Source organism: Cuculus canorus, chromosome 8, assembly GCF_017976375.1.
Source record: "Cuculus canorus isolate bCucCan1 chromosome 8, bCucCan1.pri, whole genome shotgun sequence".
In the NCBI taxonomy this organism is placed as follows: domain Eukaryota; kingdom Metazoa; phylum Chordata; class Aves; order Cuculiformes; family Cuculidae; genus Cuculus; species Cuculus canorus.
In genome coordinates this window covers 25,921,861-25,947,106 of record NC_071408.1, presented here as the reverse complement: position 1 = coordinate 25,947,106, position 25,246 = coordinate 25,921,861, and the positions used below count along the sequence as shown (strand labels likewise).

The following is a 25,246-nucleotide window of genomic DNA, read 5'->3' as shown; positions in this document are numbered from 1 at the left end:
CCCGAACTCAGGAACCACACAGCACACTTCAGAAAAAGTAGTGAGCAAAATTCACCGGAAAAATACCTTCTGGTGGGAGGCTGGTGGAAGGTCTGCAAGAGGAGGATGCAGACCAGCAACATTAGCCTATGTCAAGCCACTTTCTGAGATGCTAGCTGAGGTCTCAACCTCTTTGAGATCTATCAATGTTGCGACCCTCAAGGGAAAGCCACTCTTTAAGTTATCTTGGGTGATTTTTCATAGTACCAGTCTCACTACAGATTAATCAGGAAAGAATGAAGTACACCAGGCTTATTAATGTTTCTTTAATCACTTACAGAACAAAAATGTTTGGACTTTTACTATTTCTTTTACACAGAAAATATTGTAATGATGTATCAGGTGTTTTTGTGTCCATTTTGCTCTGTTTTATTTCCATGTAAAAATATACATCTGGTACACAAGATTAAAAAAAATAGATTTTCCAACAAAATAAGTGTTTTGAACACTAAAAATTCACTTGTGCACTTTAATTTTGGCCTAAATATTTACATTTTCTAGCCATATCCCCTCCCTACCCCCAAAATGGGCAAACCACAGATTATAAACATCAGCTGTGTCTGGTATACAAAACTTTCCCAGAAAAAGGGAAGGAAACACAAACATAACAATGCTGTGGCTCAGACAATTTGATTTTAACTTCTCCAAAACAGTATAAAAAAATACTTCAATTCTTTTCAAAAGAAACATGGCACAGGGAACACAACACTGGTTATCAGGCATTGCAAACAGGAAAAGAAATTTTGAGATGTGATACCTTTTAGGGGAATAATGGCACAGACCAGGTAGACGTGGTAGGCTTTTAAAATGTCAAAAACGCTTAAGAAAGACAGATTTTGCCTTTTTGGAAAACCAGAGTAGATTAGGTATCTTTTAAAGTCTTTCTTCACCTGATTTACTATGCTGTAGGGTTGGATAATGGAAACAATTTCTACAGCCAGCATCTGCTGATCTTGAGCCAAGACAGTGTGTCAGGAAATGCTGACGTGTTGAAAGCGTTGCTTTCTGGCAACAGTTTCTTTCCACCACTTTCTAAGTCTTTCTCAGGAAGACTGTGCTGGTCACACTGAAAAGTGGCCTCGTTCACCTCCTCTGTCATGGGGCCATCTCGCCATTAGTTCAAGCACTGTTGGATGTATCTTAGAACATCTTGAAGCCCGCTCTGCCAAGCATGAAAAATCCCTTGGGAGGGAAAAAGGGTCCCTTTGGTAAAGCATGAATTAGGGCAGGAGAGACATTCATAGCTCATGGTTAAAAACAGTACATCGGTAACTAACTGCATGAAGGCAGCTGGGATCAAACGTCAGCAACCTGGCAGAGATGATCTCAGATGTAAACAAACCCACTGCAGGTAGGAAAGGTAATAGGCGTTACTCAGTACCCAGTGTCACACCTGCTCACAGGATAGGAATCATCAATACAGCTGAAAGAGGATGGATTTACACTAGATATGAAGAGGAAATTCTTCACTATGAGGGTGGCGAGGCACTGGCACAGGTTGCCCAGAGAAGTCGAAGATGCCTCATCCCTGGAGGTGTTCAAGACCAGGCTGGATGAGGCTTTGAGCAACCTAGTCTAGTGAGAGGTGTCCCTTCCAACCCAAACAATTCTATGATGATTCTGTGATTTGGAGATCAGCATAGCTGAGGACAAAACAAGGGGAAAGGTAGTGAGTGGATGTTACGGACATGGGATTGAGTCTTAGAAACCAGAGTGTGCAAAAGTCAACTAAACTTGCCTTGTTCTCCAGTAAGTCAGAGAAGCCACGCAATAGAGATTGGGATCTATAAAAAAATATATATATCTGTCCAGAGATGCTTGGCAAGCTGAGGATTAGGCTCTGTCCTGAAGGGGCTCTTCTGCAGTGTTGATAGTTCATTGAGTTGAAATGCCCAGAGGGAGTCCTTTGGGAAGAAGTCTTCCACCACAGGGTCTCTTCTTCGATCAGATTCCAAATGAGCCAGCTGAGTTCGCTTGCCAGAATGCTTCAGTGGCAGATTCGTTCTGTCATTTCTTTCTGCATTGAGGGAGGAGAGAAGAGAAAGAAAGAACCAGTAAGTACAAAGGACAGGTTTTAGTAAAGTGATATGCCAGGCAGTTTGGTAGGTGTCCAAAAACAACCCAAGGAAGCAACTGTGGGAGTCTCGGGGAGTGGTTCTGTATTTCCCATGCCAGCCCCCTTGGGAACTGCTCTGCCTCAGCAGCTCCTTCCTGGCATCCTCCTTGGTCTCTTTGCCACAAGGTGATTTTGGCAGTGCCCCAGCTTTGCGAGAGTCCAAAGAGAGAACATTGGCAGAGATGTTGAAAGATGCAGGTCCTGCTCCTGACTCAACCCTGAGCAGCCAGACAAGGCAGTGCCACTCTCAGAGCCTCCATTTACATCTGCCTAGGGAGACAGGACATGGAGCTGCTGCCGGCTCTCACTCTGGGATGTGACAACAGCTCACCCAAAGGACCTGTGGTTTTGGCAAGGGATCCTATGGCCACACTGCAACGCAAAGTAGTGCTAATAACAGAGTGGCACGGGAAACGTCCTGCGAGGGTGAGCTCTCTTTAGGCTGACAGACTGTTTTCTTTAGCCAGGATGGTGTCATGCCAGCTGCATGAGGAAGATGGTATTTGTCCCTGCCTTAAGGAGCTCAACAGATGGCTTGCAAATCATGGACATTTCTGCAGTGAGGAAAGTCTGTGATCCTCTCTGGTTCATCAGGGTCATGGCTTGTGAATCTGTGTGTGCACACAGACCCCTTCATGCACCCCAGAGAAAAGTTTGCACATTAAAATGTACTCCCAAAATAGATCTGAAGTAGGACTGTCTGTGGAGAGGGAAGGATGCAAGTCTGAAAAAAGGAGAACTAGGAAAGTAGGATGACCCTTGAAGAACCCCATAAAAGGCCCTTTAGTGATATAACCAAGGTGGGCAGAAGCTGCAGTGTCAGTTCTTTAGTTCTGAAAGCTTTGTTTTTAAGATCCTTTGGGTAAGAATGACTAAGAGAGGACGAAATCATTAAAACACAGAACCCTTCCATCAAATGAAGATAATGCTCTGCCACAAAATCATATTGCAAATAAGTGTTTGCAAATATCTCAGAAGGAAAAAGAAGAGGGGGTGAGAGACTCTGAACATCCTTCTGTAACAGCATCCAGCCCACTCCACTAGCACAGCACAATACACAAAAGCAGCCTTAGACAGGATGGGTTGGGGTGGCCAGTGGACTGCCAAGCTGCTTGTGAGCTCCTCAGGCTGCCGCCAAATTCCAAGGCGCTCGGTACACTTGGGAAATCCCCACAGCTCTGCCTCTGTATGTATCCAGCTGGATTTCTGCCAGTGGTGCTGCCCAGCGCCATGACTTGCCCTTATCAAGGAAAGAAGTGCACGGCTTCTCTCTGCCCCCACATTTCTTGATTTGTTAAGAGACTGAATCAGTGCCTTTCACTAGTTCTGCCAGCGTAAAGGATCTCACATTCTTGGCTCCCAAGCTTTGCTGCTAAGAAAATCTTTTCTCCTCAGAAGAAAGCCCACATCTGGAAAGCTCCAACCATAATGCAGCATTCAGTCTTGCTGTCCTGCTCCAGGTGTGTGCTCTCCACGTGCTTGGTGGCCTTCCATAGTCACATGCAGGGAATGGGCACCTCTGCAGGTAGGAGTATCCTCTGTCACGGGATTGATGTGGACTAACTCTGGCCATCTAAATGCAACATTAGGAAAGCTGTCTGGCCTTATGAGGTGTTCAAGAGACTGAACCTCTCAAGGACAGTTTCTCTCGCCACAATGACAGATTATTTCTTTTCAGAAACCTTGAGAGCTCACGAAAACTAAACCCCGCAGTCTTAGTCTAAAATGAAGGCAGATGCAACACACTGTCTGTCCTTGCTTAAGTGTCAAACCATCCAATGAAACCTTCAGGATTTAAAAACACTTAGGAGCATGGCAATAGCTATGGTGCAGCCCAGTGAGAAGGGGAATGAGCAAAGCAAGTCACTGGTGCTCTATCCTCAGCTGGATAATTAGTCACAGGAAAGAAGTCTGAGGTCAAGTATAAAGTGCTGCAGAGGCTGGATGTTACTATTTGCACATCTTCTTCATCTGCTGATGAAGCAAAGCCAGAACAGCATGAATGCTGGGCTCCCCACACACCCCACAGCACAATGAACCGGAGCCACACCAGGCTCACAGGGGCTCATTGGAAAGCCTGTGGGGTGCATGTGAAGGAACTTCCCATCATTGTTTTCCCTGCCTGCAGCAGAGACAAACAGTGTTTGAAGCTACTGGATCAATCCTAACCCATGCAGACTTTAGGATTGATGGTAGCATCAATCTGCAGCCTGCCTGAAGAAACAGTCACAGTCCTTGAACGTTGTTTATAAGCTGGAGCAACTTATCCCTCCCTCCTCGACTCAGCATTGCATCCTGGACACAGATGTACTCTGATTTGCAGGACACTCTCATACATGCCTACAGCAAGTCATTGCCGGAGGGAAGAAGGTCTCCAATGTGGTTGGGTCTGCCTGGGGCTTGGATGCCAGGCGATGGGCACACCAAGAAATGAGACATAGATAGACCAAAGGTAAACATGTCTCATTTCCTTGCAGTTTAACCCTGGTAGCCCAACAGGAAAATTTGTTCATCTTAGATTCATCCAGAGCCATAAATCACCTCATGTTGCGTGTGAGTCACTGGCATTGATAGCCTATTTAGCAATGCCAGTCTCCACTTTGGCTGTTAGGTGCTAATTACTTACATTAGTAAGCATCAATAAAAGGAGATGACAACATTATGGGCTGTGTACCGATGCTGAAGAAGTTTGTGATGAGGAGCAGTGGTGAGGGAAACTAACAGAGGATGGAGTGACGTTGAGCTGCCATTTTCCACAGCTGAGGCCATTGTGATAATATAGGTCTCAATCAAACTCTACAAAATAATTAATGTAGACTCAGTTGTCATTCAAGTCTCCTCTGATTACATCATTATCTCTCCATGCTCCCAGATCATGATCAGAGCAGACAGACAGCAAATTGAGACAAATGAAAGCAGCAAAGGAATAAAGTGCTTAGCACTTAAGGGCAGAGGCATCCCCTTCCACCCCCACACTTAAGGGCAGAAGCATCCCCTTCCACCCCCACCTACTCCTAAACAGGAAGGTCATGCTGGGAATTTCCTTAGCTCTTTCCTTCCTGGGATTAGGTCCTTTCCGTCTTCCCTGGCTCTCCACTGCTGGATACAGCCTTTTCTGCAGCACAGCCCCTATTACAGTGTGCTAACTACTGAGTCCCCTATTAATTCTTCTCCGCATTGCAACACAACCATACTCACCCTTGCCTGTGACACACTTGCTTCTCTTACAAAACTAACTATGTGCATTTGCTAGTTTATGTGCCCGGGCTGTCTGGCCCCTGCTTCCCACCAGTTCTGCTGTTTCCTAGGACTCCCACTCTGCCTGGCTAATTGCTTCCCAAGAGAGGCTGCAAACAAACTTAGAGCTCTGGTGGAGCCTCTCCAGTTTGACCTCTATACTTGTTGTCTGGAGCCGCCTGTTGGGGCTTGCCTTCCTGCAGCCTCACAGTAATTCACACTAGGATCTCAAGCAGGGACATTAGTTCACTAATAGGAAAAATCACAACTGTGGAGAGGAGACTGGGGCTCAAATCTGACCCCTGAAAGCCATGTGGACACAACACTTCGATGTGCAAATTACATGAGAACTACCAAGACAGCGGTCCTGAGGTTACAACATTCATAGAAATGGCAGCAAAAGCAGAGTTTAAGGAGAGTTTTCAAAGGGGAAAGGGTTTCCTCAATGTTGCTGGGAAGTTCTCTCTCAGAGCACTAATGCTCTGGTTACAGGACAGAAAACACGAGTGTTTTTCTGAGGTAGGGTGGCTGAAGGAGTCTGGAGAGGGTGACTGCTCCGCTCAGAGTCCAGCCTCCACCTGAACAGACCAGTGCCGTGTTCAGTCCATGCTACTCTCACGCCCTCCACTTCCCCATCCCTGGGTCATCCTTACCAAAGGCTCAAGCTCCCGATGGTCAATGAGGCTGAATTCCCTGATGAAGTAGTAAAAGTGCTTGTAGCAGGTGTTGACGTGAGCCTCAGCACCCATGTTGATGATGCTGTCGAAGTGGTGGATGTAGACATGGACAAACACACGGAAGAGGCGGGTGAGGATCTTAGTGCAAACTTGCTGGAACTGCCTGGGGAAGGGAACACCTGCAAAGCAGAAGCAAGTTGGAAGCCATTTGACCATTTCCAAACAAACCAGCTAGCATTTATATGTCACTGTTAGGCTTAACAGGCCGTCATGGGTGATGAGGAAGGACTCCCTTGGCAAATGTCAAGCGTGACAGCTACACTGGGGCAATGTGCCATCTCGCTATCCCCACATACTTCCTCATTACCCAACTAATAATTTCACACAGGCATGATCTGAGGATTTGGAGAGTTTCCCTACAGAGAAAGTGTCTCATCCAGTGGAGGAGGCCACACCTCTACACATCTGTCTCTCTCCAGAGCAATCTGGCAGAGGATCCTTCTGTGCTCTTTTCCTGCCTTTCCCCTACAAGCCTGTGCAGACACAGCTTAAATCAAACTGTATTTACCCAGGTCCATGAAAAAAACAAAAACTCCACCTAGCAGAAAAGATACCTTCCCTATTCCTCTGAATCAAAAGCATGGTTCGTACTGTTTTTCTTGCTCCATACACCCTCAAACGTCACTTCTGATGCATCAACAGAAGCAGGCGGGGCTCCTACCTTTTTTCCTGATTCTTCTTTCAAGCAAATATCTCAGTAAAACAGGAAGAAAACTGCTCGTCTTACTGATGTTTAGGTTGTAATTTCATGGCAACTGTACAATGCTCCCTCCTGAGACATTCTCTCAGGTTATTCAAGAATGGGACCCACCACATTGCTGTGTGCCTGTAGCCTTGTTCCACACAAGGACACAGTTTCATACTCTACATTTCCATCCTTGTCTAAATGCACTGCTATCACAGTGAAAATCTCAGGGGTATGATACAGTCACTATCAGCAAGCTTGGAGTAAATCTCTAAAGGAAACACGGCTTTGAAACCTCAAACATGTTTTTCGGAAGGAAAGAAAATGAAACAACTGGAGTTTGTTTTCCTGAAGCTTCTTCCTCACCCCTGAGCAATTCAATGCAAATTTGCAAAGAACAAAATACAAACATCCCTTCCCACGGCTGTAGCAGCATCCTCCCTTAGGTTCTTATTAATGCAGCACATAACTCTTCAAAGTCTTTCCAAATAATCTCTGCTCAACCATGGCCAGCTCACACATTTTGCACTGTGGAAAGCATCAGCAAATCTCTTAGCTAAAAAAAAAAATTTTAAATGGTAATTTTATCTTTGAATCTTTCTCATCAGCCTCACTAGGCAATTAAACTGTTTTCCCAAAGGCTCCTGGCAGTTTTGTTTCCCAGCAGCAATTCCATGCCCCTCTCCTCCATGGGTGGCAAACGCAAAGGATGTATCCTTCCAACATCTGCATGGAACCTGTGTTTTCAGCGGCCAGGGTTTGGTGGGTGCTTGGTTCAGCACAGAAAACAATCTTTGGTCTAAACCAGTCACCCTCAGCCCAGCCTGGTCTCACTTTGGTTTGTGCACAGCGTGGGTGCAGCAGGCAGGATGGAAGCCTGTGTGTTCGTGCCACAGGTGGATATCTCAGACACCACTTGAAGGAGGACACTTATCTCAGCACCACACAAAGACAGAGGGGTGTTTTTGAGGCTGATTGACTGCTGCTGCCCTGCATAACCAAGAGCACGCTGCAGCCCAGGGCTGCTCCCACAGCAGGGACCACAGCATGTCCTGTTTCACTCTCCGCTCTAACAGATCATGTTAGGATCTCTGGGAAAGGTGTTCACATCTGGCAAAGTACAACCAGGTTCTCCCTGTGCCAGCAGCTTAGAGATGGTATTGGAGATCTGCTTCTGCCCTGCACCCTTGGCTGCAGACCTCTCCTGTTCTGATACGGGCAGGGATCAGACAGACACCTCTGGGTTTTCCTGCAGTCAGGAGGGACACAGTGCTTCATCAACAGCTTCAGCTGAGGTTTTTGCACTGAATGAGTTTTCTGGGCAAATAAAAGTCCCTGATCACCCAGCTGAGGGCTCATACATGCCATTACGGTGGCCTCTGCAGACCAGTTTTGAAGAACCAGTCAAGAAATATTTCTTTTAATAAAGAAAAATTCATCACAACAAGTAATTTCTGATGAGCAGGCATTGCAGGGCCCTGGCTGGGGAATACACACTGTTCTGAACAGCCTGGCTCCCTGGCACCAGAGGCAAGCTGTTGCTGCCAGAAACTCAGCAAGGCAGACAGCAAGGCATTTCTTGCCTCCAGTTGGTCACCCTGGTGCCTCCTCGGGTCATAGAATCATAGAAAGTCAAAGCAGGCAGTGAGGAAGAAATCAGACCTGACCAGGAGTTTATCACCAAGCTGCAAAAAGTGATAGTGAAGGAAAGCAGCAAACCTCAACTCAGTCCTGAGCTGAGAGAGAAATAAGATCAGGCACTGAAGAGCAGACCAAGAGCATCTCAGGCTGATAACATCTGTGATCCAGATACTGGTGTTAGATGAGCCACCGCCAGAGCTGGCAGATGGTGACAAGTGGCTTTCCGCCACTTTTGTGCTGAAGTCAGTGAGGAACTGTCTTGTCCTATAAATCAGTTGCCAGCAAGTCTTCATGGATGTGCTGGCAGCTGAGAGACTTAGAGGGGCAGACAACTTCAGCTACAACCTGGATTTTCCAAAAGCACCTCTTGCATTAGGGAACAAAGATCTGTCATAGACCTTGTGGCAGTTGGCAACTATGGGACCTGCTGAGCTATTCTGTACCTAATGACGCCTGGAAAGATACCAGCAAGCTGCCCGGACCTGCAAGTACTCTTCAGGGCTACCCCACCACTGCGCTTTCACATGAACGGCTTTTGGGAGGTGAGGCTGAGCTGCTCTTCTTTGTGCTCATCACAAGGTGTCAGTGTGTGGTCAGCCCCTCCAAAAACGGCCAAGAGGCAGTGGGTGGCTGACAGTCACCAATGGACTTCTATAGGTCACCCCTCATCCTACTGTGTCATGGTGCCACCCATCCACTATGGCCCTTTGGGTCCAGAGATCACTGGGGTCCAGCTGTGGCTCTCTCTGCACACCTCACCCTCTCACTTGCGCACACGCCAGGGGAGGTATGGGCAGCCCGAGTGGCGCAGGGCGCAACCGTAGGCCACCAGGTCTTCCCAGAGTGCAGCCACGCCTGCGTCTCCTGTGCCAGGACCCTCAATACAGGCTACGGACGGTTGACTGAACCCTGCGCCTGGCATGGTAAAAACGCTTCCCCCTCAGGAAGGAAGCAGGGTGTGCATCTGATAAGCGGGTTGCCTCCACTAGCAGCAGTTGTGCCTTGCTGCTGATCTCCAGCGACCTGGAAAGCAACCCACAACAGCCCCAGCAGGCTCTGGCCACACCAGCAAGGAGCTGGAGAAATACCCCATCCCCTCACCCAGAGCTGAAAGGAATGGAGTCTCCAGTAAAAGCTGCATCTGACCAACCCGGGGAGAGCGGCAGAAAGCAGTGCCATAAATACCGCTTGCCCTGGGTCACAGCAGCTGCCGCAGCGGATGTCCAGCAGACAACACATGTGACATCCTCTCTAGCACACGAGGGGACACAGCCAGAGCAGGCTGTGCCTCCTCCCTGCAGCCAGGCGTGCGTTGCAGCCAGCACATCCCAGCAAAGGGAAAGCCCTGGGACAGGGATCTCGGCGCTGGCCACATGCCTGTCCTGCAGATGATTATTTTAAACTGAGCAGCCAGCCCCTGGTATGTTCACATTGGAGTCATCCTGGCTGCTAGGAGGGGTCCCTGCACAGCAAGGGGGGAGCAATGGGGTCCATACCCCATGCGTGTGGGCAGCAGCCTGCTCCCACCTCCCTGCCATGCCGGGATAGGAAGATCAGTGTTACAGCAGGCAGCAGAGGGACCACATTAGTGGCCAATGTGCCAATAAGTGGTGTTTCTCACTTGGGGTCCTTTCTCCATCCCTGAGGTGGTGCCCAAGGGCACAAACCAGCAGGAGTAGCAGCTTGGTGAGCTGAAGAGGTGAGGCTGGTGGGACTGACTCTGCATAGTCGATATGACCTATTAGCAGGAAAGTCAGGATGTAGCCCTGAGTTTTGGCAAATTACACTGACAGTGTGATGTTTCTTGGGTATCCTTCACCCTCCTCAGCCCTAAACATACACGGCAACCCAGCAACGCCATCCCAGTGATGCTGGTCCCAGCTGTCCCAAAGGACAGCAGAACTCCACGAAGACCATCTGGGCTGATGCAAAGGCATTGAAATTGCCTTTACATTTAAATCACTGGTGCTCACCGTCCTGCAGCCTTGGAAGAAGCAGCAGCGAACCCACAAGCTAGCCCCCCTCTGACAATTCTTGTGTGGTGAGTGATGAGAAGAGGACAAAAGTGAGCTTGCTCAGATGCCAGCAAAAACACTTACACCCTAGGTAAGCTCTTTTTCTCCATCCATGCACTACCCAGACGTGGCACACGGATCAAATAGCTGGTGGCTGAAAGTGTCACCTGTCCCAGGGCAGAAATACAGCCTGATTCCAGGAGGAATGGAGCAGAACAGCCATCCACAGCAGCAGAAAAAGGGGAACGTTATCCATTCTCCAAGCCAGGGCAAAAGCTGCAAGTACAGCGGGTACAATTTCACTCACTGCAGCACAGCCAGGGTGCTGGCGAGCGGTGTGACTGTCAGCCCTGAAATGAATTAGCACCTTCAGTTTATCTTGGATATTTCGCTTGAAAAACTCCAAGGTGTGATTTAATGCTCTGAAAAATCTGTTTTCCCTACTCTGTGCTGATTGCTTCAAAATTTAAAGAAATCACGTGGGACTACACATAAAAGGAAATTAAAATGAGAGGTAACAAAGTTCCTGCGCTTACCATAAGGGACTGCGAATGGGTCTTGGATCTTTCCTGTCATTTCTCCCATCCTTAGCCCTCGTGCTCCAGCCAATTTAATTTTTTCATGATGAATCAGTACTGGGAAGCTATTTTGCTTCTTGGCAATTGTATTTTTTTTCCTCTGTAAAAGCAGTAATGAACTACGTGATGAATTATTGTTTTTGGTATTATTTTTCAATTCCATTTTGGCCACTGTGGTGTTCAATGATTCATTTTTTCCTAAAAATAAGTCTTTAAAGCCTCATTTAAAACTAACGGCGTGATGGCAGCTGCAAGCTGGTGTGGTGTTAATTTTGGAAGAAAATAGGCAGAAAAAGAAGACAAATCATGTAAAAAATAAATCCAGCTGAGAGAACAGCAATAATTAGCTGAATTCTGAACATTTTTCTCCTGTTGTTATGGGGAGAAAGTAACAGATAATTTTGCACCAAGTTTTCTCTGTTTTTCATAATTGTTTTGGGAGCATGCTGGAGTGGCAGAAGAGTTTTGAAAAGCTTTCCAAGAACTGTTCCAAAATCTCCTCTGACTGATGCTCTTTAGAGCCACAGGCACGTTTGGCAGAGAGCACAGGGTGTTTCCGGCACTGGATCTGATCCAACCCCCGCATCCGCACTGATTTAATAACAGAGAAGTTTCAGCATCCACAACAATGCTGGTGTGGGACAGCTGACCTCGTGCAACACACTGACCCATGCAGATGCAGCTGACTGCCACGGGCCCTGCAAACCCCATCCACCCAATCCTCCTCCCCAGCATGCTACCACCAAGCAACAGCTCCCTAAAACCAGGAGCCATGGTTTGGAATGATTACCAGAAGGAGCCAAGATTTTCCAGATGGCAATTGGTTCACATGGCCACTCACTGGAGAAATCTACTGATACCGTTTTACCAGCTGGTAAAAATACACCTGTAGAATCATTTATTCTTCTCCCTGCGTGGAAACAACGCTTATTCTTCATTTAAATGTATTTTTCAGGACAGCTGTGTTGGTTGGAAGAGCAGAAACAGATCGCTAACACATGCAAACTGATACTGAGTCATTGGGGAAAGCTGCTGCTGCTGTAGATTTATAGCAGTCAGGCTGGCATAGCTCACCCCATGCAAGGATTTGTCTCATCTAACTGGCAGACAAACAGATTTCCGTTCCAGAGGAAGAATTATACAGCAAAGCCCTTAAGTGGGACTGAGTCCTCCAGGTGGATTTCCCTGGGGATGAAGAAGACACAGCAGCATCCTTGCTGTGGTACACAGAGGGCTCGGCAGCCCTCCCTGTCCCCATTAAGCCGCCACAGGGGTTTTCCATTGGTGCCAGCTGTGGTCCTGCTGGTTAACTCTGCCAGATCACAACCCATCTGCTGCTGTTGGGCTTCCTTGCTGCTATTTCAGATGTCAGCTGCGCCTCCGGCCTCACTGCAGAGCTGGCACAAGCTCTGCACCATTCAGTCTGGCTAAACCCAAGGTGTTTGTCCCTCGCGTTGCTCTGCTTCCCTCCCACCTCTACAGCTCTGACATGTGCTGAAGGACCAGATGCTTTAGTGGTGCAAAACAGTCCTGCTCAGCTGCAGTCACTGGAGTTGTGCCCGGGTGCCCCATCCAAGGTCTCCCCCATGATGACGAAGGACCCTGTAAGCCCACAAACCAGTGAATCATCTCTGCTCATTTCCAGCTGAGCCTGTCAGACCAGGGTGAAGGATTCTGACCCATGAAATACCTTCCCCTGAACTGTCAGGACAGCCACGAGTGAGTGAGCTCTGCTGAATCATGCGCTGTTTCAGGCTTTGTAGGTTTCGGATGGAGATGTATGCTGAGGTTAGCCTCAAGCAATGTTAGCAAGTTTCTAAAAAAAAGGGGAAAAAAAGTAGCCTGTTTTGTCTGCGGTCGGGTGGCCTTAGCCAGGGAAATCTTTGTGCTGGGACAGTTGTATTGCAAATGGCAAAGAAGGGCCAAGAGGGAAAGCTGAGCTGCACACAGCTCATAAAATACCTGCTGAGGTGGTGGTCAGTCATCCCAGTGGACCTCTCCTCTGCAAGCAGGAGTGGGACAAACCTTCATGCTAAAGCCCATCTCTACTACTGATACTGGGGAGCCTCACCTCAACCTCAAAGCATGAAATGCTTTTTCCCTCCATCATCTTAGAATCATAGAATTGTTTGGAAAAGACCCTTGAGATCAGCAAGTCCAATTGTACCTGTCCACTACTAAACCATATCCCTAAGCACTTCATCTACCTGACTTTTAAACACCTCCAGGGACGGGGACTCAGCCACCTCCCTGGGCAGCCGTTCCAGCACCCGATAAGCCTTTTGGTGAAGAAATTTTTCCTGGTGTCTAATCTGAACCTCCCCTGGTGCAACTTGGGGCCACTAGAATCCTCTCCCCTCCTTAAAACAGCTCACGTCTGCCCTGTGTCCTCTCGGTGCTTTATTCCTCTTGTCCTGCACCTTTTCCCCAGAGGCTGACTCTTCAGAAGGGAGGCTGAGCATCTCTGTTTGCTCACCCTGGCCACCGTCCCTAAGCCTCGCATCCCCCAGCTTCCTCCTGTCAGCCGGTGCCATGAGGAGGAGCAGCCTGTCAGCAACAGGCGGATTTGACATTTCCCTTAGGCCGAACACCTCCATCTTCTGAAATGCCAGAGGTGCCAAGCAATTACCCGGCGCACAAGGCAGGCCAGTGAAAGGCAGTTAATTGGGGGCATATTGATGACAACAACAGCCTTTGTTGCATTTTAAAGTGCAGTCTCAGGCTACGTTCCCTTTTACACATGTAAGGCCAGAAGCACCAAGACACGCCAGCAAGGGGACTGAAGTCACTCAGGGACATGAGGGTGCGTCCCCCTCAAAGAAGGCTTGGATGAGAGGCCCTGGGAATGACTTTAAAAGAGAAAAAATATAGGTTTGCCCCACAACTGCCCATAGCCAGTCTGAATCTCACCCAGAACGTCCCCCATGCCAAAATGACAGGAGAAGTAGAAATCGGGAGCATCAGCCATCCCTCCTCACATGGGGATCTGTTACGCCTTGGAGGGAGAAGAGCCAGACATGGGGTGAAAAGCAGCAGGACCGTGACTGTACTTGGTTTTTGCACCTCTGAGGGAGATGTGGGAGAAAGGCGGGTCACACAATGCTCCTGTCCCTCTGTGGCTGTGGGCTTTGTGCAGTGTTAAGACCCTCTGTAGCCCTAACTACCCAAAGCAGCTTTCAAGCAGCATCACCTCCCAAATCCTACCTGAAAGGCATGGAAGTGGACAAGGGCACTCCTATCTGGCAGAGGCAAAATGGAGTAAATCCATGTCTGCACCTCTGCTTTTAACAGCAGGCAGACCTTCTCCTTGGGAGCAAGCCACCTTGGAAAATGGAAGATCCAGCCTGAACGCTGTGGCTGCTGTTTCGCCCCTTGGCAGCATCGAGCCTGTGCCCATCTGCAGCCAGAATCAGCAGGGATTTTGTTGTCCCCAGCTCTGGGGCTGCTGGCGTGGAGCGTCCTGCACCGATGCTGTTGGGCAGCTACATTTCCAGCCTTCTCTGTCTGCTGGGATGTGTGCAGCCCAGAGCCCATGAGGGAGGGATGCCTCCATGGCTCAGTGAATGCCCCTGGTGAATTCCAAGGGCTGACTCCTCCACATGCCCTGAAGACAGCCTGTCTGCCTGTCCTGTGGCATCAGGATCCGGCACTACCCAGTCTGCCAGTGAGGGGAAGAAGGCTGCTATTGCCTGCAGGGCTTGGCTTCAGGTGAGGAAGGCAGACAAAAAGAAAGCCCCAGAAGGCAGGTGGTACTGCTGTAACCCCAGGCATAGCCAGTTCAGCCAGGTCAGACCAGTCACCATGGGGGAGTCACCCCATGCTGGAAGGCTGAAAGTAAGAGTTTGGCACAAGCAACCTGCAGGCTGTGCCTGCCTCTTTCTTGCAGAGACCTGTAACTCCTCTGAGCCTCCGAAGGCCAGAGACTTTCCCAAAATAGACACAATTAGACTCTACAGCACAGCCAAACATCAGCTAGTGGCAGCCAGTGATCCCACACAGACCGGTTTCTTCAATGTTTCCCAACGTATTAATGAAAATCCTGAGGCTAAACTGCGCTGACTTCATACATCTCTTGTCATCCTTGCTGCTTGGCAAAACAAAAAAGGTCAAGAAGATTCACAAAGCCAGGTATCCCCCCCCCCAAACCTCCTTAAATCTTCTTTTACATTCAAGAACCTTTGCATTTCATCAGGAAAGCAACCTATCCAATGTGCGACCTGAGGCTCTGGCAGACCCACCACCCACTCCAACCACTGAAGTCATCTTCCTAATCTATAAGAAAGCAGCTATGTAGCAGGGCTGATATCAGCCGTGGCAGCTGCCAAGCATTGCAGGTCATCAGCAGAGGGGTTAGTCTGCAAGCTGTGTTACCTTTGGCAGCTGCTGCGAGCTCCTGAGGCCAAATTTTTGAATGGATACATCATACACACTGGGCAGGGGCAGATGGAAAGGGCAGATCCTAGGTTAGGCACCTCTGCTTGTGCAATGCCTCAGCTAAATGGTAAGATTTGATGAATTAGCAGAGATGAAAATGCTGGCTGGGAAGTGGAGTGGCACGGTGGGATAAAGGTTAGACCTTGGAAACATGAACATAGTCGGAAAAGCAGACAGAAATGGAGTTGGCTAGTTGAGAGAAGAGCACACTGCAAGGGTGTGACGATCACCTGAATGCAGACCTGCAGCTGAGCTCTTTCAGGAAAGGTAAGGAAGCTGATGACCTACCAGCCCTCATTTCTCACAAGCACAGAACACATGGCAAAATTCAAGCACAAAAAAGGAGAATATTCTTTTCCACATCTCCTAGGAGATAAATGAGAAACCCTGAGCTCACAGCAAGGTACTGTGGGATGGCAACTGAGGAGGAAAGGCCACTATCCTTGGGATCACAAAGTTCAGCAATACCAACCCTGAGGCACATCAGTGGCTTGGAAAATGAACCGGCTACAATCCCAGCCTTCCCATGAAGAACCAGAGCACACTCACCTATCCTGGTGGGGAAGATGTCCTCATTGTTAATGAGCATCTCGATCCAGTCCATCAGCATACACATGTACTGTGGGGCTGACAGCTTGGTTGGCTTCTTGTATTTGCTATCATCCTGCCATCTGTACTCATACTTGAGCCCCCCCGACATGATGGGACAGCTCTTCTCTGTGCAGTACTCCGACATGGTGCCATAGATGAGGTTGATACGGTTGAAGAAGTCCACCACGTGCACAGCGATCCAGTCGTTGATGCTTTCACCAGGAGGCAGCTGGACCACCGCCTTCAGGTCCAGCCCAGACTTGAGGGAGGCCTGGGCTTTCTTGTATAGCTCAAAGCGCTGGGTGCCCGGCTCAAACTTCTTTCGAGGACGAAATGTTTTGTCTTTGTTGAAGACTTGCTTGAGACACAACGCCATTGTGGGCAAGGCTGGCCAGGGTGAGGACAGAGGCTTGGCACAACGAGAAACCCAAGGCTGAGCTCTTCAGGGGTGGAGGTTTCTGGAAGAAGAGAAAAATTTTGGTCATGCATGAAGATAGTTGCACATTTGGGCACATTTGCAGGGACGAATTCACACCAGGATGCTGGCTGCAGCAGCACATGGAAATAGAGATTTGGGGTGAGTTCCCAGCCCTTCCACATCCCAGGGTGACCTGGAGCAGCTGCTGCCCAGCACTGGAAAGGGCAAATGCTGCCACACATAACCCGTGCAGAGCTCAATGGCAGAGAGAGTCCTTCCTCCCTCCTGAGCCCACCAGGAGCTCGCTGGCTCCAGCCAGGCTCTTACCTCTAGGGCTTTTATCAATAACTGCTGCAATAAGCTGAGAGCCACAATATCAGCAGAGTTCACTGGCCCAGACAGTCACAACCTGGTGGCCCCTTCCTCTTCCAGCAAAGAGGAAGCATCTCTTTCCCAGGGATTCCTCAGTACAAATAACCCCTAACCCTGCCGCAGCGGCTGGCGAGCGATGCTCCAGGGACCGCGCTGCGACCACAGCTGGCTGCTGGTTCACACAGCCCCAGCGCCGAGATCAATGGGAAAAGGATGGATTGTTTTTGTTGCTCTGCCCCATGTGTTTGTTCAAAAGAACAAAACCTGCATGCGAAGAAGGGAAACGGCAGCCCAGCTCAGCAACGTGACGTGCCAGGATGCGGCCATCCCTCCGGCATGCACACAATGCACCCAGGAGCCGGCTGGGTGGTGAGCGGAGCAGCTGATCCTTCGGGTGCCTCGGTCTGGAAGGCATTGCTCTGCGAAAAGCTGAGCTCACCCCTTCCTGCCCAAGCTTAGCAGCACAGACAAGGGCTATGGTCTTTTTTTCTCTTCCTCCCTGAAGCTGCAGTGGGAATCCTCTCCGCCTCAGGCTGTCCCGGACAGGCTGAAACTTGTTTAATTATCTGCACTTATCACCAGCGGTGGTAACAGAAGATCAAGGCCTCCTTTTGATAAGGCTTAGGGAAGAGAAAGTCTTCCAACTGTGTCTCCCTGATGGGAGGAGATAAAGAAAGAGTTAATAACAAAGAAGACAAAGATTCACAGAAAGGGGAACTGAGTTACTCAAAGTCACGAGCAGGAGGGAATGGTGCCTGTGCAAAACTTGGGTGTAAATTTATTATTAAAAAGACAGCTTTTAGCCAAAAGCTTGCTATATAAACTGTTTTCTAAACTGAGTCCTGAGCCACAAGCAGATCCTATTTTGCCCAGTAGAGACCAGCTAAACATCTTGCAAGAGAAACCCTGTGCTCCACTCAAGGTCCACCCATGGGGGCATCACTGGGAGGCAGCAGGACCCAGTGATCATCCCAGACACCAGCAGGATCTGCCCTGTGGGGATTTCCACACCACAGCCAGCATGTGGCTGTGAGGAGAGAGCCCTGGCGTGGGTGCAAACCCTGGTTTGAGGGCAAGCCCCAGTGTAAGTGCCGTTCCTGCACTAACCACAGCCTTTCCCACAGACTGGATCATTGCTTTGTGACTGCTACGTAGCTTGCAGCGTAGTGGAACCAAACCATGTTCTGTACCCCGGTACAATCAGTATGGTTTAGGTGTTTTTTGCCCCTCTGAGGGGTTCACTGCCATCTCACAATGTTATGCAGCATGACTTTAATACCAGGGTACCTGCAAACCTTCCCAAGCACATGTGGTTGGATGGCATTTTAATGGCTCTGACCCTGTTGTCCTCATTTATTGCCAAAAGGCAACGACTGGGGGATGTTTCTTGGATGCTTTTTCCTCCCTTGCCCCAAACAGCCGGCTCTGGCCACATCAAAGATCTTATTCCCCACTGATGGAAGGACCTGGCATCATGTCATGACTCCTACCTGTCCCGAGGGGCAGGGACTCCAGTACAGCAGCCCTAAGAGAGCCCGGTGAGGCCAGGGGACGCCGGGCACAGCAAGGCTGTAATGAAAGGCCCTTATCCAGGGCTTCCCACACGGCTGTCACATATTCAAGGTACATCGTGTTGATAACACCTCTAAGAAAAAGCCTGCAGGGAGTTTGCTAAAGCAGAGTGGTTTCTAAATAAGTACATATACATACGTATATATTTCTGTGTAACTACAGCGATAAAGATCCTAATCCAGTGGCGTAGGAAGTGCTGGGCTTCCCTCTGGGATGAGGCATCCAGTGTGGTCTGCCTGCATGGAGGTAGGCGCGATGGAGCTGAGCAATGGGAGGGAAGGGGGCCAGCAGAGCCTCTGCTGCTTTTGTCTCCCCAAAGCACTCGTCACTTGTCCTGCTACCACGTCAGCCCGGCTTTGGGGCTGTCCCTGCTCTCATACATGGAATATTTAGCCTCTCTCCTGACATCAGCCAGCAGCAGAGGGCTCTGCCTGAAACAGAAAGACCGCTCAAATGAGCTAAAATAAGCAATCCTGCACCTAAAGAGAAGTCAGGATCTCCCTGTCTGACACTCGGCAGCTTCCAAGGATGGGGATGATGCGGCACCCACTAATCTGCCCTGCAGCTCCCTCATCCCCACCTCCAGCCAGTCCGCAACCCCTGACAAAGCTGAGCAGCCCCTTTCCCCCGCACCCAAATCAAACCCAGTGACTGTCCCCCCTGCAGGGCTGTCACACAGCACCACACCAAGCCTGTGTCCAAGCCCTCTTTGCCAGGGAGATGGGAAGAATGAACAACTCGGTTATCCCCATGTTAGACCAGACTGATGCCACGAGGTCCACAGTCCCTCTGGGTTAACATCAGTACAAGTGAGGACTTGGATCTAACCCAGGAGGTTTCCCTGGGATTCCAGCAATGCAAGTTGTGCCAACAGGTGTTTCTCCACGTTGCTGCTTCTGCTGGTCTTGGCTCCATTCGCTCGGCTCCAGGAGCTATTGCTGTTTGCAGGCTCTTCCAGGCAGAGGCTATATTTGTTCTGAGATGATGAGAAGCTGCCCTGGCAGATGATATCACATCAAACACACCACTTGCAGGGTCCATCAGCAGTGAAATCTGTTCTCTGTGAACATGGTGGGTCCCCACGTTCCTGTGTCTCACATTGAAAGTCTTCTGCAAATACTGAGTCACTCCCTGGGAAATAAACTGCATCGTGTCTCTCAAAGCCATCCTACTGCCCTGTAACTCATCCCACAATGCGGTCTCCGTGTTACCCTGCAAGCTGCTCTTACTCATCAGGCAGGTGGGAGCGTGCTTTAGGCTTCAGTCCCATCTGAATAAAACACTGGTTTTAATTAGAAAAAAAAAGCAACAAAACTGCTAAACATCTCCCACCTTCTCCTGCCACGTCTCTGTTAGAGATCACCAGGAAGCGTGGAGAACAACCCGCTGCTGCCCAAGTGCCTGGAGCAGACTCGACCCCTGTCCCCTGAGCCTGCGGGATGCTGGCACGGCACCACCGCCTCTCTGCTCCCAGGGCAGCAGCGTATGCCACAATAACACGAGTGGTTTTGCTTTCAGAAGCCTCACCATCATCGCTAACAAATTACCAGATCACTAAAAGGCCTTGTGATTCCTTATTGGAGAAAAATAGTCTTCAGAAATTAAATTTAACACAAAACCAAAACACATCCTGGGATTTGAGACCCAAAGAAGCAGAGAGAGGCACTGGGCCAAAAATCTGATTTCTTCTCTACCTCACCTCAAAGTTTTCACTGCCCAGAGAGATCGATGTGCAGGGAAGGATGTAAGCTGTGTAGGGAAGGAGCTGCATGGAGATCAGGATCAGGGCTTGAGATACCAGCTACAGCCGTGGCAGCTGAGGCACTGAGGTGGGACACACCGCGCTGGAGCAAACGGTCTCTGCAGAGTCACCCATACTTGTTTCCCCCTGGGCAGGGACTCAGCACATGACTGCGCTTTTTGGGAAGAAGGGCAAAGTCCTCAAGGGAATGGACCCAGGCGCATCCTGAATTTCACTGGTGGAAAAGGACATCAGCAGCAAACACAAGGCCAGATTTTCCCAGTGTCCACCTTTATGCATCCAGCTCAGCTAATGCTCTTCCATCATGGGTCGAGTATTCGAGACCGGTCCATATAAAGATATGGAAAATAAGAGATCCTCCAAGGTTTATCTGTGGCACGATATTCAGCAGCACCTGCATTTGGGGCTATCACGTTCCTGGAAATCCGGCCATGGTCCACTGGGGCTTCGGGTGAGACAGGAGATTCGCCCAAGTCCACATCGCTGCTCACACTACGTGTTTTGGGAAATCCAAAAGGCGAGCTGCCATTCAACAAGCTTAGGCAGCAGCTTCTTAGGACATGACCGTACACGTCCCGCTGCCGGGCCATGCCGCCGGTGCCTGGACCAGTGCCGCGGTGGCAGCCCGCGGCTCTCCGCCTTCCTTTCCCACATGCAAAATCAAAGCTTCCCCAAGAGGAGCCTTGGCAAGGGCTGCAATCCCACTTCACCACGCTGCAGTTCCCATCACGGGGTGGTGCTGGCAGCCCAGTGGCTCACATATCGCTTTCTGAAAGCATCTGCAAACCCCCAAATCGAACCTCATCCTGCGCCTGGGAGTGGACAAGGAGAGGAGCAGGCAGCCATGGAGCCAGAGTCTTTCCCCGCTGTCACTCCCTGTCCCTGCTGAAGATGGTCAGAGGAGGATGAGTGAAGCTGCCGGGTGGAAAGAGGCTGCTGCTTCCCATGGGACATCCATGCCAAGGCATGCTCAGCGCTCACCCCCATCCGCGCTCCAGAAATAGCCTCGGCTTTGCAGAGGGCTGGCTGCAAACCAGCTGAACAGCCGCAAAACCCCAGCCAGGGCTACGAAAGCTGCTGCCTTCCGTCCTCCCCCTATGTCTACAGACAGAAACAGAAGCAAAACTCTGTCGGGTTTAGCAACAGCCAAACGAGCCCAGGGTTAAGCTTGGCAAGGGCAAGGCAGAGCTGCTGTTCGGGATGTAACAGGCAGAAACACGTGAAAACCGATTTCCTAGACTGCTGGCAGGTCCAGAGATGAAAGGGAATGAACTAGATGGGGGAGCATGCAAGTTCAGGGACAAACTAAGCCACTAATTTCAGATTTGAGGGCTGGTTTGGTTTTTTACTGAAGCTTTTTTTTTTTTCTTCTTGTTTTATCATTTGAAAACCACAGAGGAACACGGCAAAGCAAAAGCTTTGTTGTAAATTAAAAACAACTCTGAAAGGTCTGTTTAGAAACAGGGAAAATAAAAGGGGAAAGCAGGCAGAGTGGTGGGAGAGTGGCTTCCTCTCCCCCAGTCTTGCGGGCGCAAGTCAAGGTCACCACCAAAACCCCCCAGTTTTGACCCCAAATAAGCTTTAGTTAGAAACCCAGCAGGAAGGATCAGTCAGACACTCTGCCAGTCTCCAGGGCGATGGGCACCAGGGACAGTCCCACACTCCCTGCCTCAGTTTCCCCAGTTTCAAAACTCCTCCCTCTGTCTGCCTTTATATTAAGCTTGCAAAAACAAAGGCTTGGGGGGGAAAGCGCTTTGGAAGTGGCTCTGGGAAGCATTAACGATCACAGAGGGTAAGCAGAGAGAAAGGCTCTGATATTGCTCCTCCCGTGGCTCTGGTGTCAAGCATATCCTCTCTGGATCTGGCCTGAGACGCTTACACACTTGCACAAGCATCTGGAAACCACAGGCAACTGCTTCAGCAGCGCACTCCAACTCTCACCAGTGGTGCAACAGCCGGGGAGCGCAACAAGAGGTCCAACGCCACCAACAATCCACAGGGAGACTCTGCCTCCCACTGCTTTGTGAAGCGGCTATGGAGGAAGGGCGCAGATCCGTGCAGCTCCGGGCACCACAGAGCAAACTGTAGGTTAAATATACAGCTCTGCACATCCCCCTCATCTTCAGCCACTCAGATGTCTACTTCTGCTTCCCTGCTTTAGGGGATTCCCTTCTCCCCACTAAGTCCTCTCCTGCCCCTGACAGAGGAGCAGGGCAGGCATCAGCTCAGCTGCTGTCTGCTAGAGTCTGACACAGCCACCCACCAGACGGGCAGTCTGACCAGAAACCAGCTGGCCCTGGGGCTCGGCTGCCTTTTCACTGCTCTAGGATGCATTACTGTCTGGCTGCTGACTCGACAGCCTGTCTCTGAGCTTCCCTTCAAGCCCTAGAGAAGTCCTGCCACAAAGTTTGATCTTCAACCTGTCCTAGAGCATCTTTGCAACTGGGCCGCCTTCTTCGTGCACTTGAAAGTATCTCAGAAGCACCTCGAAGGCCAAAGCTGCCTCTCCCAAGCATCCCTTGCACCACAACCACCCCAGCTCCAATCTAGACAGGGGCTGTGGGCATATGGGGATCCCAGAGAGGGGAAAGTATCCCCTCTTTGCCAGCCTTTGCAATAAAAACGTCTGGTTTGAATAGTCCAGGGAAGGGGGGTTGCAGAAGAATTATGCTGGGAGTACGGTCTCGGGGTGCTGGCCCCACTCCCTCTGTGCTTCCTGCTGGAGCCAACCCCTCAGCTGGGCTGTCCGTGAGAAACGGGATTATTGGCTGCTGATCCCAAATATAACCCAAACGACGGAAAATTCCAGGAAACAAGCCAAGACAAGATGCCGGGAGGGGAATCAAAATCAACTCCCAGAATATGGTTTGGGGGAGCTGCAGAGAAGCCCTGAGCTCTCAGCAGCATCTCCCTGCTGCTAAACCCTCCTTGTGCAAACCCCTGAGTGCTGCAGAGACCCACAAGAGGTGTGCGCATCCTCTGAGGCAGCCCCCAAGCACCCATTTCCAGAGCAGCCACCTCTGGAGCAGCAGCAGGACTCAGCCCCCGTGTCCCAGCTGGGGTCAGCTGCCAGTGGGAAGCCACACTGGTCCTTCATGGCTCATTTGGTGCTTGGAAATCCCCAGCTTGTGCAAAATGGACCCAGCAGAGCTTCCAGCAACGGGACCACATGCCTAGGCTTGCCCCCGCAGCCAGATCTGCTGTTCCCCTGGCCCTGACCTGCTCCTTGCCCTGTGCCTCTGCCATGTCACTAGCAAAGCAGCAGCTCCACGAGGACCACAGTGTGGTCCAAAGGCACCAAAACAGTTTTTCCCAAGTCACCCAAGATGCCTCCAAGCAGAAAAGCAAAGCCTCATCTCTCCAGGCTACAGGTAGCCTGTCCAGTTCATTCAGGGGTGACACCCTGTGGGGCTGGGGGCCTTTTGGGGATACCTCATTCCTGGGAGCTGGGATCTTGCTGCTGCCACCAGTGACTTGCTGGGAGCCCTGCAAAGAGGTGTCAATGGCTTTTGCTTTGCCCAACTGCTCTGCCGCAGTCCCAAGAGTGAGTGCTCCACTGTCAGAGTCGTAATCCCAAACACTGGGAGATCGAAGCCTGCAAACTCAGGGAAGAAGATGAGAGTAGATAAGCAAGTTGCTGAAAATCCATCTGTACTGCTCGCTCCCACTCAGCTCCCCCCACACACAACTTTTCTGCATTCCCTCCAACACCACTGCCAGGACTGTCCCACATGGGAAATGAGTGTCTGCCCACCCCATGTGCTGCCTGCCCCTGCCCGTGCCCCTTTCCCTGCACACTGCCCGCCATCCGCACAATCCGCGCTCCCGCACCCTCCTGCATCCATGAAACAGGCTCCCTTAGTATTTACACACTGGCAGCTGAGCCGAGACGCACCCGTGCCCCATTTGGGTGAAGGATCACTCTTTCCCAGGCTAACCTCGACCAGGGCTTGCCCAACCCATGGTTAAAAGCACCCCAGGAGCATCCCGGGGGGTGCAGAGGGGTGCAGCACTGGCTTTTTCCACACCCGGCACTCACCTCATTCCCCAGCACAGCCAGCTTCCAGCCCCAAATGCCCTCGCTGTACTTTCTGCTCTCACTGAAGAAAAAGAAAACAAAACTTAAGAAGAAAAAAGTCCAAGTCGGGCTCCCTATCAGGACTGTCAGCAGTTTGGGGAGAGCTGCTGCGCTCTGGCGTTCGCTGGGGTTTCGTTAGAGAAATGCGGGGCCAAGGGTTTTTCTCCGGCCGGTGATGTCACATCCTGACCCTGCTGGCAGCTCCAGCTGTCCCTGGAAAACCCAGCCAGCCTGCTGGTCCCCACCAGCCCCAGCAGCAGGCACGCGTGCTCACAGACAGGGACACACACGCATCATTCCTGGATGCTGAGGTCCTTGTTGGCACGCGGTCCCTCTGGCTGGCTTCAGCCTTTCACGGGGCAGCAGCGCGTCACTGGAAAGGAGATGAAATCCTGCAGTGTTTCTCCCCACACACCTTTTGCACAGTCCTGTTCCCTTCTTCCTTCTCCTCTCTGCGTGCACACAAAAACCAGGCAGAGGTTTCAGTGCCAGGCCAAGCTGGACGCCATCCAAAGCAGAAAAGGCAGACAAGGGGAAAAGAATAACCCCAGAACAACTTTCACTGCATGGAGCAGACTTTCTGTCTGTTGGTCTCGGAGGTGGGGTGAGTTCTGAACTTTGCTGCGGTATTTAAATACTGCTCGGCGAAAGCAAGCCTGCGCCAGCATGCTCAGTGCTGAGAGGAGCAAGCAGCCAGCGTGGGATGGATAGGCGTTCGTAGAGACTCTGCTTTGGGATCAGGCTGCTCAGGTGGGGATGTAAAACTGGTGGTGTACCCCGTGTGGGATGCTTCCAGGGGTGATGGCGAGGTGGGAGGCAGCAGAGCGGCCCCGTTGCTCACCATCGCGTGTCTTTCCCAGGGGAGCAGCTTGGCTCAGTCTCGGTGAGATGAGATACAAGCTGCAAATAGTTTGGCACTAGGACAGTTCTAGTGAGGAAACACTTCTAGGCTTTACTTAATTGTGTGTTAA

General features: G+C 50.4%; 1 protein-coding gene across 5 annotated transcripts; it reads right to left on the bottom strand.

Annotated features, from left to right (window-relative positions):
• Positions 1-331: 331 nt before the first annotated feature.
• Positions 332-24,993, bottom strand: MOB3C (MOB kinase activator 3C). 5 transcript variants are annotated; one of them, XM_054073646.1, is made up of 6 exons: positions 24,691-24,991; positions 24,237-24,297; positions 23,630-23,792; positions 16,032-16,531; positions 6,046-6,248; positions 332-2,056 (listed from the first exon to the last, which is right to left on the bottom strand). In XM_054073646.1, the coding sequence occupies exons 4-6, from the start codon at positions 16,447-16,449 to the stop codon at positions 2,027-2,029; spliced, it is 651 nt and encodes a 216-aa protein (XP_053929621.1). In that variant the 5' UTR covers positions 16,450-16,531; positions 23,630-23,792; positions 24,237-24,297; positions 24,691-24,991; the 3' UTR covers positions 332-2,026. The 5 variants fall into 5 exon arrangements, with proteins under 5 accessions (XP_053929621.1, XP_053929624.1, XP_053929622.1 ...); XM_054073649.1 differs by lacking the exon at positions 23,630-23,792 and having other exon boundaries at positions 24,691-24,993; XM_054073647.1 differs by lacking the exon at positions 24,691-24,991 and having other exon boundaries at positions 23,630-23,799; positions 24,237-24,663.
• Between the last annotated feature and the right edge of the window lie 253 nt (positions 24,994-25,246).